At 42.4% G+C, this 14,584-nt stretch overlaps 1 protein-coding gene across 4 annotated transcripts in view; it reads right to left on the bottom strand.

Annotated features, from left to right (window-relative positions):
- Nucleotides 1-14,584, bottom strand: part of RAPGEF4 (Rap guanine nucleotide exchange factor 4) — a 230,160-nt gene that overhangs the window by 47,407 nt on the left and 168,169 nt on the right. For all 4 annotated transcript variants that reach the window (XM_089779764.1, XM_006116479.5, XM_014570177.4 and 1 more), the window contains 5 exons: nt 13,838-13,922; nt 13,358-13,418; nt 12,853-12,929; nt 6,797-6,943; nt 5,504-5,619 (listed from right to left, as the gene is read on the bottom strand). In XM_089779764.1, the coding sequence (XP_089635890.1) occupies nt 5,504-5,619; nt 6,797-6,943; nt 12,853-12,929; nt 13,358-13,418; nt 13,838-13,922 (486 nt within the window). The remainder of the gene's footprint in view (nt 1-5,503; nt 5,620-6,796; nt 6,944-12,852; nt 12,930-13,357; nt 13,419-13,837; nt 13,923-14,584) is intronic.

Below are 14,584 nucleotides of genomic sequence, written 5' to 3'. Positions count from 1 at the left end.
AACATGGAAATGGCCACCAGGTGGACTCTAATGGTGGCCAGAGCAAAGCCTTACTGCTTAGGGTACAGCAAGTAGTCCAGGATTTCCTCAAGGAAAGTTTCAGCTGGGAATGATCCGCCGGTAATGAGAACAGAAGGAGAAACGAGTCTATTTGGCAGCACAGGTGGACTGCGTTGAGGCCTTTTGAATCTAGAGAACCCTCTGAATGTCGCCCAAACACACTAGCTCTTGGCAGTTCAACCATGGATGAACCATGGCATCTGGTGGAGTGAGCTAAGATTCGGGTAGAGATTTGCCCTTGATCCTGGGAAAGCAAGTCAGGTCTCAGCTGCAGCTGCCTGTGGATACAGAACAGCAGGTTCATCAGTGCCCCAAACCAATGCTGGTAAAGCCAGACCGGCACAACAAGGATCACCATCACCTTGTCCCTTTTGACTTTTTGCAGGACTTGGTCGCTGAGGGGAGAGGGAAGGCTTAGAGGAGACCTTCCAACCACTGGTACAGGAACGCATCCAGAAGAGAGCCCCATGCTCCAGGCTGAACTAGGAGCAGAACTGGCTGCACTTTGCATTGTCTCTCATTGCAAAGAGGTCAATGGGAAAAGCTCCATTCACGGAAGAGGGAGGCAGTCATTTCAGGGTGGAGAGCCCACTCATAATGAGAGGAGAACTCTGCTGAAACAATCTGCGATCACATTCCGAACCCCCAGAAGGTGACAGGTTTCTAGCATGATGCCTTGAAAGACACAAAACTCCCAGAGTCTCATAAGCTTCCTTGCAGAGCTCTGTTGAGTGGACTCCTCCTTGTTTGCTTATATAGCACATAGTGGCAGTGTTGTCTGTGAGGACGCGCACCCCCCATTTGTGAGGTAATAGAGAAACACCTCACACGTGTTCCTGATTGCTCTTGGCACTTTTATGTTTATGTGGAGCAATCTCTCTTAAGCGGACAACATGCCAAGAGTTTGAGGGTCCCCATGTCGGCCCCAAACGGCAGTCCGAAACGTCAGCGACTAGTTCTCTCAAGTGCACTTTAGGATGGTATGGCACACCCAACATGACTTGGTCTGGGCTCGTCCACCAGGCCAAGGCCATCAGAATTTGGGGTGGGACTGTTACCACACTTTCCAGAGAGTGTTTTACTGGTACATATACAATGGCCAGCTACAGCTGGAAGGGCTTCATTCTGAACCTGGCCTGGGGCACTACGTACATGCAAGCAGCCCCAGGATCTGCTGACACACCGATGCTGTGGTCATGGGGGCATCTGTTAGTTGCTGAATGAGGGCTGGCAGGATCTCAAATCTCTCTTGAGGGAGCAATGCTCTGGCTGTGGTCGAGTCTAGAACAGCTCCTATGTACTCTATCCTTTGAATTGGTACCAAGAGGGACTTTTCCTCGTTTATCAGCAGGCCGAGCCAGTGGCATGTGTCCAGGTAGAGACACGTGTTGTGCTGGACCTTCCACCTCAACGGGTCCTTGATGAGCCCGTCGTCCAAGTAAGGGTACACCTGTACACCCTGACACCTCACTACCGACTCAACTACCGACATGCATTTGGTGAAAACCCTGGGGGCCATAGATAGGCCAAAAAGCAGGACAGTGAATTGGTAATCCCCACTACGAATCTCAAGAAGCGCTTGTGACTTTTGAAGATGGCGATATGGAAGTACGCATCCTTGAATTTGAGGGAATTTGAGGTATCCCAGTCCCCGTGATCCAGGTTGGAATTGAGGGAGGCCAGGGAGACAATATGCAATATGAGGCAGACTAAATATTTGTTGAGGCCCCTCAAGTCCAATATAAGTCGTAGGCCCCCTTTTGCTTTGCGGATGACATACTAGTGGGAATAGAAACCTTTGTTCTTGAACTCCAGCGGTACCCTCTCCACTGCTCCCACCTGGGATAGCTCCTGTTCTCCCTGAAGAGGGATGGGGAGGAGAGTGGGAGGGTGGTATGGAAGGTGGCTAGGACCCAACAGTCTGATGTAATGTTACTCCATGCCAGGAGGAATGGACAGAGCCTGAAGGAGAACAGGCCAGCAGGATCTTGGAAATCTAGTGTGGTGTCCCCAAGTGCACCCTCAAAGGGAACGCTTGCCCTGGGGTTTCACCTGGCTGGTCAATTGTTGGCCAGATGGAGGATGGCAGCCCTGTCTCTACTTGGAGGGCTTCAGGCGTCAAGGGCCTCCCTCTTGGCAGAGATACTGGTCCTTTTGTTGGGAGGACTGGGGCTTAAACCTCTTCCTCTGAGATCCTGGGATGTAGAGGTCTGGGGTTTTCAAGGTCATATGGGAGTTCTTTAGCCCGTACAACTTAGTGTCCGTTTGTACTGCGAATAGGGCCCCCATGTCAAAAGGGAGGTCCTGAATGGAGTTCTGTGCCTCCCGAGACAGGCCCTATAGAAGAAGCCAGGCCGCAAAAGCCTCATGTAGATGGTGGAAGCCATAAAGTGAGCCACCTGCAAGGCAACCAGTGCCATGGAGGTCTCCTCCTCGATCAGGGCCTTATACTTCTTGCTGGAGGCTTCAGGCAGGGAGATCTCAAATCTGGCCAGTGCCTGCCAGGTATTCACCTCAAATCTGGTGAACAAAGCCTGGTTGTTCGCCACCTTTAATTGAAAATTGGCCAAAGAATAAATCTACCAACAAGTCCAAGCGTTTGGAGTCTTAATTCTTGGGGTGGGAATTGGCTGGCCCTGGTGCTCCCTGTGATTGACCGATTCTACTACGAGGGAGTTGGGTGGCAGGTTGGTGTAAAGGTAGTCATGGTCCCTCGCAGGACAAAGTACTTCTGCTTAGCCCTCTTGGCTATAGGCGAGCAGAAGAGGAAGATGGGGTGCACCGAGGTACCAATATTCAGTGCCAAGTCCGACCACTGATCCTGCAGGACAAGTGCAGACTCCATTCAGAGTACTCTAAGATGAATGCTTCACTCTTTAATAGTTCTGGGATACTTGTCCAAAATGTGTCCTTTCCCCAGGCAATGCAGGCAGTCAGCATGTGGATTGCTGACTGTCCTGGGCCAGCAGCACACCACACAGGCTGTAAAGCCAGCGGGGTGGGGCACACCCCATCCCCGAGGCAGAGTCTCTTCAATGGGAATTAGAAATCCAATACTTTACAGGTACTTAGCAGTTTGTTTAGAACCATCAACAATGCAAAGGGAGTGCCAAGCACCTTCACTGGCAGTAAGGAGAAAATGAGGAGGAAGTGCTGCGGGAGGAGGGCCTCTATATAGTGCGGCATGCATGCACCACTCCAGGGTGCTGCTTAGGGAAAAACTTCCGGCGCATGCAGCAGAAATAAACATGTGTGTATGTACATGAGCAAGCACTTGAAGAACTATTTGCTGCAAGGGAATGCCTGGGTCTGGTAACTTAGTCATAGTGTGTGATGACAGAGTACACTGCAGATGAAAAATGTGTGTAAAAATACAAGGAATGTTTTATTTAAATCCTTAAAGATAAACTAGCTAATGATAAATACTGTAACAGATTGGCGATCATTACACATCAGAAGAAAATTGCACTAAAAATGGGCAGTGCTAGCACTAACCTTATGTCTTATTTTAAAATAATAAAAAACACTCAAAATTAAAGGAAAATGAATTTCTTGTCTGGGTAAAAGAGAGGAACAGAAAAAAAAGGCTCCAATACTTTCCATTTCCTAATATTAGCTGTGTTAGAAATCCCAACCACCCTGGATATATGATGGCAAAAGGCACATCCATTATTGTCCAAGGAATCTGCACATTTTTGTGAAATCACAACACATTGGATGGGTGGGGGAGAATCAGTGCCACCTCCCTCTGCATTTTGCTTTGGGTTTTTTTGTACTTGTTGTAAGTGTGCGTTTGATAACAAGTACCTGTGACTGCACATATGTCTGAACAGAACCGGGTCACATTTTTCAGGCAAATAGCCTTTTTGGAAAAAAATCCAATTTCAATCAACCTAAAGCTATCCACCAGCATAACAGGAATTCACCAGATAGTTTCACTCCAAATCACTTGAGGGGTAGAATTCACAAGTAGACTTAGGCACATAATGGAGGGAAGAGAATGGCAGTGGTTCCTCTCCTGTATTCATTAGTTCAGTGGTTTATGTCCTCACCTGGTAAACAGGTGACCCAGCATTAGTTCCCCTCTCTGCCTGATGCAGAACAGGGATTTTTCCAGGTAAAGCTATTCCACTGTATAAATATAACTGACCGTTCATTGAAGCAGGGAGATGGAGACAGGCCTCCCTCATCAGAAGTTGGGTGCTTATTCACCGGGCTATTGAGTCACTCTCACATGCTCTCTCTGGTCTATTGATTAGCCAAATATTTTATACAAAATGGAAAAGCCTCAACAGAAGAGAATGAGAAAACTCCACATGCAAATACCCACAGCCTAGTGGTTAGCACTCTCCTGCAATGTTTGATATCAATTCCCTGCCCCACATAAGGCAGAGAGAGGGAAACTGAGGCAGGTCTTCCACAGCTCAGGTGAGTGCCCTAACTACTGGGCTAAACGTTGAAAGGGAGGCACCAACTTTTCTAGGCTTTATTTCCTTTGCTTTTATTTTGCGTGTCCAGAAATTGAATGTTTAATTTGACCAGAAACAAAACTTTTAAAATTTTTCAACTTGCCATTTGTCCCCCAAAATGTTCAGTTTTCAGTTCAACCCAAATTGATTTTTTTTCAGAATTACCACGTATTTGCCCAAGTCAACATGTAAATCATATGCGTGCAAAGCATGCATGTGCAAACAAATGTGTGTACAGGATGCCATTACTTCTATACTGGGGAATTTAAACTATTGGAACAATGGAGACAACAATCCAGCCCAACTGTATATCAACAGTGAATTCAAGCATATTTTCAAATGTAGAATGACAGTAAGTTTCACAATCTCTATCTTATGGATTTTTTTCCAGCAGTTCCATTCATTTCCAATGGTGATAGCTTAACTCCCCCCCTTTACTTCATTTTAGAACTGTGCTTCCTGCCTCTAGGTAAGAAGTCAGGAGAAATATGAGGAATAATTATAAAAGAGAATGCAAGCCTATTCAACGAGTTACTTTTCTGTCTGAATTCTTCACACTGTGCATAAAATTAATCTAGTATTTTTTATTAGAATCCTGAATTTAAAATCCAAAGAAGAAACATCTGTACTTAGTAATAAAACAATGTATTTTCCCCATGTATTTTATGCAATTGCTCTGCTTAATGGAGTTTTATCATTCCCCATATGCAATCTGTTTAAAAGCCATTCATGAGATGAATATTTAGAGTTAAAGCTTTCGAGAATTATTGTGTAAAGTTGTAGACCTAGTGTGCAGCTGGAAATTGATACATTATGCACTACAGGGCATGTGATTAGCTGATGCTAAAAAAAAACAACCCTTACATACACTGACTTCTTCCACAGAAAGGGAGAATATGCTATTGTTTAGATAATAATACCATATGAAAAGGTTAATCACAGTCTGACATTTGCACTATTGAATGAAAACATACTTGTGCTGCGGCTGTGAGTTTCCTTGATTAGAAGCTCTGTTTCCTGCTGGGATCTTCTCCAATACCAAGACATCTTGGTCATGTTCTTTGAGTCTTACTGTATTTGCTTCAACATCCTGCAAGACAAGTTATTTTTAATATGGTTACTGCACCTGACTTGGCTGCTTAATTACTTTGATTCATTTTAAAATTTTCAATAACTGAAATAAAGGCTGAGGAGCCAAGCTCTGCAGCTGGTCCTTCCCTTGTTAGTTTTCCTGTCTGCAGCCTTTCTTTCTGCAGGCAGAGTGAAGAGGATCTGCAACTGGATTCCCCTGGTGGGGGCAATCATGAGGAAGTCTAGAGCAGTAGCCAGCAGGGAGGTGCTCACAGCTATGAGGTGGGAAAAAAGCAGGCTGGTTCTGGCATGCTTTTTCCTCACCTTTAAAATGTAGAGTTGTTTCTACCCCTACTTCATTGATAATTATTCATAATCTGGCATTTGTTAGCCATTCATTTTTAAATACTGTTTGTTTGGAAGGATGCTTTGAAGACTAATAAATCCTAGCCCAATAAAGTGTTAGAGCTGCTCAGAGTCTAGGATGGAAACAATTATACAAAAGTAAAGCCAGAGCTGAAAACTGGAGCATGCATAAAAACACAAATGAAAAGCAGTCCGGCACCCAGGTTTCAGTACAGGAGTGCAGTCTTTGAAATCCTGCTGAAATCAGATAGCAAGAGCAACCCAAAGCTAAAGTGAAATCTCAAAGACTAACTAGGTCTCAGTACCTCAAGCATCTCACTCCCTATTAGGCCGGGTGCCACTCCACAGTAGAAAGATTTTTTTCAAGCACAGTGCTGTCTTGAGTGGATTTTGTCATCACTCCAGTAGGATGTAGACATTCCTACATATGGTGGTAATGTTTCTGGCCCTGTGTATTATGGGATGTTCCCACTCAATCACAAATCAGATCATCTAAGCCCAGATTCAAGTTATAAACAACACAACAGAGCTTTTTTTTCTAACACTAATAACCACAAAAATTCAGCCAGTATATCATTCAAAAGCCATTGAGCAGGCATCAATGTATTTTCCAGTAGTTTATTCAAAGTACTACTTTTCTTTTTCTTTCTAGGATATTGTATATCTCTTCTTTAATTACAAATTATTTCAAATGATGCTTTGGATTGATTTGCATTTATTGATATTAATGACACGGGTTCTGAAAATGTTTGTAAGGATAGAAAATAGGCCAGTGGAGGAGGCAAGTATCAGAGGACTTGTGTTAGTGTCATGACTTACCCAATACTTACCCTAAGTATTCTATTAAAGTCCTCCTTGTCAACTCTCAAGAAGTGGCAGTTATCTTCTCGTAAAACAATGGACGCTGCTCTTGGAGCATCATTCACTAAAGCTAACTTGCCAAAATCATCTCCTTCATGTAGGGTACATACCACACCCTATAAATAGCAAAACATTTATATACAAAAATCATCATTGTAGTTCATTCCATTGAAACACCATGTGCAAACACCAGACTTCAAAATCCAATATTAAAACAAATGTATTTGGCAGGAAATCAACAGCTAAAATGATGAATAGGAAACAATGCTGCTTAAGAATAGAAAAGAATTGGCTTGTTCTCTGAAATTAGATTCAGAGAGGAGGACTCTTCTGGCCTTGTTGATGATTAGCAAGCTGTTGATTTTAAAAAAAAGAGACCATGAAAAATACAGATCAGGTTTGCTGAAGAATAGGTTTGGAGTCAAATTCTCTCCTCCCAAAAAATTGCAATAGTAAGGGTCTATACTGCAGCATTATTTTGAAATAACAAAGTACACAGCAAGCCGTTATTTTGAAATAATTTTGAGATGGCAAACTTCTTGCTCTGACTCCTGTTACCCTCATTTCCCGAGGAGTAAGGGAAGTCAAAGGAAGAGTGTTCTTCCTTCGACTTCCTGGTGTGTAGACATTGTCAAAAGCCTTCAGCTACACAATTGACATAGCTGAAGTTGTGTGGTTTAATTCAACTTTTGCTCTGCAGTGTAGACGTGCGCTAACAGTGTTACCTATTCTGCTTTTTTAAATAACATATATATCCATAATGAAGGTCCTGATCTAATGATAGAAGAATCTATGTGGAATGAAGGCTACACATTTCCATCTTCCAATTTAGGTAAAGGAGATTGATCATTCCTCATATACCAACGAGGTTCTCAGAGGAGATGGGAACGCCACTGTAATAAGTTAACAGATAGCAGTGATAGAGTAGGGGTGGGGAACTTTTTTGGGTCAAGGGCTGCTAAGCCTCAGAAAAATCAGTCAGGGGCCACACCCAAATAAGAAGCAAACCAAATCCTCACTGACATGGCCCCCAACTGAGAAGGAGAAAGGCACTTCCATATTCCCCTTAGCCACAGGAGCCTAGGGGGGCAAGCTAGTAGAGTTAGTTTGCTCCAACCCCATAGGGAGATGTTGAGGGTCTGGAGTGCCAGCATGGGAGCCTGAATGCAGGGGAGGAGTATCCCTGAGCTTTGGGGGTCAGATCCAGGAAAGCTAGGTGGCTGCATCTGGCCCCCAGGCCTTAGGTTCCCCACCTCCGTGGTACAGAATTTGAGCATTAGCTCAATAGCTATGTGGTGACCATGTGAATTATTCAGTTATTTACCAGCTATTTACATATGGTATAGCTCATAAGACAGAGCTCATAAGGCATCCAGATATGCTTCTAGTGACTGCCAAGGAGTTGCTTGGTCATTTTATCTATTGATGCTATGGCACAGAGCCAGATCTTCATCTGATATAAATCAGCATAGCTCCAGTGATTATAGAGTTATGCCGATTCCCACTGGCTGGCAATCAGGCTCACAGGGTGGAGTGAGAGAGGACCTAGATAGAAGCTAAATCTGGGTGAATAAGGAAAAGACTTAATACTTGGACCTCTATGGTAGCTGTCACTGAAATGCTTAGAGTTCCACAAGCAGGTCCAGTAATAAATTCAGCACCTCAGTGCTTGGATGAGAAAATGTTGAGGGAGAATTTTAAAGGCACAAAGCGTTAGGCGCCGAACTACCATTAAAAGTCAAAAGGAGTTGCGAGCTTCCATATTCACTGGTGAAAATCTCCCTCATAAAGAGAAAATGTATTAGGCACTGGGGCACTTTCTGAGCTTTGCCTTCACTAAAATCAGAACAGAATACAGACAAAAAAAAAACAGTTTTGGAGGATTATTTTAAGTAGGAATTGAAGGAAAACTGACAGGTACAGAGGAGCATTCAGGTCACATAAAAGCATCTGCTAAGGCAGTGAGTAATACAAACATAAGTAAGGATGATAGGAAAGGCCTGGACAAAAACTCCAGACGAAATGGAGGACTGAATGGTATTCAGCTCACCAGGACTGAATGGTATTCATCCAAGAGATCCGAAGGATATAAGAACAGAACAGTTCAGCTACTAATAAAAATAATTAATCTCATTACAGTCAATTACTATACTAGAGAATTGGAAGGTAGCCAGTTCTGTACCTTAGTTTTCTAAAAGATAATGAGGTAACCCTGAGAATTACAAACCTGTAAGTCTCTCTTTTGAACCAGGTGAATGCAGACCTGCCAATTCTACTGCTTTCCACTGTACAGTATAATTTTTGTAATGTTCTACAGAGAAATTTGACTGATGTATTAGTTTTTCTGAGGCACTACATAGAGTTCAGTGCAGAGGATTTTATGAAGTGTGTGAAGGAGGAAGCGGTGACATTAAAATGTTTCAAAGTCATATGTTTCCATAGCTTTTCAAAATGTAGGTTATGAGAATCCAGATTCCTCAGTTTCCCACAAACATCTCCCTTTAAGCCAATATTTTTCTCAATTACAACAATTTAGGAAGAGTACTAGCAGATTCACCTCCCCGTGATTCTGCCAAACTCAAGAGCCATCTTGTATCAGAAATTGCTTCCTCTGATGCAAGAGCCCTTGCCCGCTCAGCTCTAATCATGAGGAACAGATTGGAGATGATGCCAGTCTGAAGACTGGCAACACATGCCGGCCCAACGGGCCAGAGCCTACAAAGCCTGGGAGGGGGTCAGAAGGCAGGGAGAGGGCATCTGGTAGAAGTCAGTCAGGGAGGGAGTTGGCAGCCTCTTAGCTGGTGACTCTGCCTGGGAGTGGAGACAAACCCTGTACAATTTGTATCTGGCTGGACACTGATGGAGAGAAGCTGCAAAAGAATAGAGACATGGGTGTTGCACTATGCTGAAGCCTTCTGAGCCTTATTTGGGAGGCCAAGCAGCCCTCAGGAAGGAAGAGGCTGGGCCTTTGCCTCGTTACACTTCCCCATGGAGGTAACTGGAGACTGCAATCAAGTAACCTCTACGTCTTTTCTTGCCTAAATTAGATTGAGCTACTTAAGTGTCTGACTAGGAGGCATGTTTTCAAGACCTCAAATCGTTCTTGAAACTCTTTTCTGAACCTGGTCCAACTTTTCAAAATGTTTTAAAGTACTCCAGTAATAGTCTTGCTAATGCCATGTACCGAGACACCAATTCCATACTCTTGATATCCCATTTATGTGTCCAAGGATAGTGTCCCTCTTCCTAGTTACAACACTGCCCTTGGAGCTCACATTCATCTTATCTACCATACCCAACAATCCTTTTCAGTGTCACTGCTTATCAGGATACTGTCTCCATTTTATAAATGTGATCTACATTTTCTATTTCTAGATATGACATTATGTTTGGCATATTACTCAAATAAGCCCACCTTACCAGGAGATCTAGATTTGGCTATATAAAACTCACCTGTCTCCATCATTATTTACCAATTTTTGTGTTATCTACCAAGTGTAACAGCAATTCTCTTATTTTGTTATCATTGATGAAAATATTGAATAGCACTTGGCCAAGAACTGTAGGATCTCACTAGGCATGCCCCTGTAGGCTGATGATGCCTCAGCTATGATTATTATTTTGCTTCTGCCTGTTGACCAATGTTTTTCCTATTTTTAATCTAAATTATGCTAATTTTGTATAGTACTAATTTTTTTATCAGATGTCTTGCAGAACAAAGGCTATGTCAACACAGCAGTGTTATTTCAGAATAAATGACGTTATTCCAAAATAACATAGTCCATGTCTACACAGCAAGCAGTTATTTCGACATAACATTGAAATAATGTCGAGCTGGACTTCTTACTCCGACGCCTGAACCCTCATTTTACGAGGAGTAAGGGAAGTCGGAGGAAGAGTGCTCTAACTCAGACCTTGCTGTGTTGACAACGCCAAAAGCTGAAATTTCGACTTAAGCTATGCAACTGACGTAGCTCAAATTGTGTAGCATATTTCGGCTTTAGCCCTGTTGCGTAGACATGACTTAAACTGAACGACCAGCAGAATTTTGTGTGTTGCTACAGCTATCTTGATCCCAAGATATTAGAGAGGCTAGGTGGGTGAGTTATAATTGTTTAACAATGAACATTTTAAAAATAGTCTAGAGAAGTGACACATTAATTATACTGAAAACATCTAGCCAGCATCTTCAAAATTAGTTATACATGATTAAATAATTAGACGTGAAATGGCATAAAAGGAAATATGAATTGTATCTCCATGTTATGGTAAAAGGTTGATAAGATGAATAAAATGTAAATGAATATATGATGGCTCATATGTGATCATGTTCACAAATGGTAATACTTCTGATTGGTCATTCATTCACAAGTAAGTCAGAAACTATTAGCCAAAGGGCAGGGAGCATGAGGGTGGCGTTGAACTGACAGTACAATATATGGCATTGGATCTGTTCATGGAGAGTGAGAACAGGAAGCAGAACAAAAGGAGAAAATTAGGATGAACCTCAGGCTGCAAAATTAAGAATTTTTGCCTTTCCAGCAGTCAAAAGATTTAATTATATTTTTAGGATAAAAATTAGATAGACTTCAAAAAACTATAATCTTTTTAAATGGATGAAGGAGGGGGAACCAAACACTTTGGCCTTTAGTAAAGTGCAAAAACAGCCTTGAAGATATAAAAGAGGTGATTCAGTAATTGAAGGTTAGTAGTTGGAACCAGGGAGTGTCAGACTATGACTGCCAGAATCATTTGGCAGCAGATCTGAACATAAATATAAACCATGGAATCATTTACCAGTGGAGCAATGGGCCTATATGATAGATTAAAGCAGCAACCTAGAGGGAAGCATATTCAGTTTACATCCAATAGGCTCTTTCCCCAAAGGACTGTGGCAACCATGTTGTGGCCACTAGGTCTTAGCAACTCAAAAAGACTTGGCTAAGTCTATCACTCAGAAGTAGGGTGTCTGACTTCCCTGTTCATATACACAAACCGTGCTAGCTCAATGGCAGCTGGCTTGGATAGAAAGAGCAGCAAAGCCACAGTAGCATGGGTAGCAGCAGTGGAGGTACAGTGAGCTGTGCTAAGTACAAAACCTTCCTGAAACCAGGGAGTACATATTCAGTCCAGCAAAGCTGTGCAACTGCTGCAGCTAATCATTCTGCTGCAACTGCACTGCTAGCCGTTGATGCGAGCTAGTTGGAGTGCTGTGTGAGAGTAGGAGAATCACACTACTGCTCATAGTGTAAGGTTACATCTATACTGCGCTCTTGCACAAACGCCTATGCAAATGAAGCTCGGATTAGCATATTGCCACACTTCATTTGTATAATTAATTGGGGCCATTTTTGTGCAAGAGGCAGTGTAGACGGCTCCTTTTTGTGCACAAATCCTCTCTTGCACAAGAGCCATTCTTCTTCATTTTTTCAGGAGTGCAGTATAGACCTAGCTTAGATGCAGCCTACATGTGAATTTGGGCATTATGTTTTGTTCAGTGTTGCTACATGGGGATTATAAGACTATAACTTGGGGCAGTTTAGTACAGTAGCTGGCTATCAGTGAAGGAGAACAAAGCTATATTAAGACAATGTCAGTAATATGGTGTGACAAGTACTCTTGCAATTAAAGTAGTAATTCCTGCTAAGTGCTAAATGTCCGTGTGTCGTCTGTGCATGAGCTATCAAGCTAAGGAGTCCATGAGTAACTTGGAGAGGGTATGTAGTGACATAATGCTTTATATTTGTGTTTGTTTTAAAACACTTGGTACTACAAGTGTGGCTGTAACTGCACTGAGTTATATTCATGTGGGCTATAATCTTGAAATTGTACATATACATATAAATTATAGCATGAAATAATTTTGAATGATTTCTTCATTAAAAACTGAAAACAACACTCAACTAGTTATTCCAAACAACACAATCTTGCTGTAAGACAAACTGTATTCCAGTACAATTTATTCTTACAGTTCTGTTTTCATTTGTTTTTGATAAAAAGAATAAAAAAAAGTCTTCAGAAATACCTTGCCATAAATGACTACATTTACCGATCCCTTTAGGATAATGTACCAAGAAGTACCTTCTTCTCCCTGATTGAACACTACCAAAAAGAGAAAAGATTTTCTGGTGAGAATCTGACATTAATTTTACAGTGTTTCTCCGTATAAAATTTTAAACTATTATAGTATTTTAAACATTTTCATATACAAAGCTGAGTTTCTGAATACTATGAAAATAACATTTTCATTAATGTATGATAAAATTAAATTCCACTTTAATTAGAGATGAGTTCAAAACCAAACCCCCAAATACAAACACTCCCAAACATTTGTAGGAGCATATGTCCAAACAGCAATCCAAACATGTTTTCCAACAGGCCATTACATTAAAAATGGGTCAAACCAAAAACTAAGATGCACATTCTGAACAAAGAGCTTTGGAATATTCAAGTTTTGCATAGTAATTTAAATACTCATCTAATGCCACATGTGAGAAAAATAAAGATATGACAGGAACCCTTTTACTTACAGACAGTTCCTGCTTTCGGATGTGACTCAAAGATTAGAACACCTGCTAATTCTCGCTTTACCTTAAAATAAAAAGAGACGAATTACAGCTTTTGGGTGTACTGCATTTTTGGTGCTAAATGTAACAGTATGCCAATGGACACCACTCTACTCCCATTAATACGGAGCAGGGTGAGGATCAACATCTATTAAATTACATATGGATTTGGGGCCAGACCGTGGCTTTAAGCCATTGGTCACAAATAAGGGCGGTGAAGAAGGTCTATGGAGACCCCAGAAGAATTTTAGTGAACACAGCAAAACGTCCACTTCCCCATTGAGACGTGGCACCAGCAACACACAGTGCCCGTGCTCAGTGTTCCAAAGGTTGGTAGCTTCTCAGCATGGGATGGAAAGAGCCCCAGGACCCTCAACCTCCACACCATGTCAGTCCTTTTTTGGCCATGAGTTATATATGAGCAAAATTAATCAAAACACTTACTGTGGTAGAAAGATGAGATAAGGCTTTAATGTGAAGAAGTTCTTCATATATAATTTCTAGATCATCTGCAGTTCTCTGGCCAGGCCTAAAAGGAAAAGGAAAAGGAAAAGGAAAAGGAAAAGGAAAAGGAAAAGGAAAAGAGTATTATTTGCAGAAGGAGATTAAGGAGTTAGTTAAGTGGCTTGACATTTCTGAACGATAAAAATCAATTTGCAATGGATTATTATACCATAATGAACCCTAAATGCACGAGCTGCACCAAGACCAGGTTCAGGTTCCACTATGGGAGAGGGAATTTGACCTGAGGGGAGAAGCGTTCCAGGACTCCCAGGAACTGGGAGCTGACATCATGGGAGAACACTGAACGGTCTTTGATGAGCAGATGAAACACGGAAATGGCTGCCAGGTGGACTCTAATGGTGGCCAGAGCAAGGCCTTGCTGCTTCAGGTGCAGCAAGCAGTCCAGCATTTCCTGAAGGGAAGCTTCAGCTTGGACGACCTGGTGCTACTGCACCCATACGGAGAAACGGGTCCATTTGACAGCATAGGTGGACCACGTTGAGGGCTTTTAACTCTCAAGGAGAGCCCTCTGAACATCGCCAGAACACGCTGGCTCCTGAGGGTTCAACTACAGGTGAAGCACACTGTCAGGTGGAGCAAGCTAAGGTTTGGGTGGAGCAAGTGCCCTTGGTTCTGGGAGAGTAACTCCAGTCTCAGCGGCAGCCATCTGGGAGTACGGGACACTTG

The sequence above is a fragment of the Pelodiscus sinensis genome, chromosome 7 (genome assembly GCF_052426305.1).
Source record: "Pelodiscus sinensis isolate ZL-2025 chromosome 7, ASM5242630v1, whole genome shotgun sequence".
Classification (NCBI taxonomy): domain Eukaryota; kingdom Metazoa; phylum Chordata; order Testudines; family Trionychidae; genus Pelodiscus; species Pelodiscus sinensis.
The sequence above is the reverse complement of the archived record's forward strand: the minus strand, read 5'-3'. Positions and strand labels throughout refer to the sequence as shown.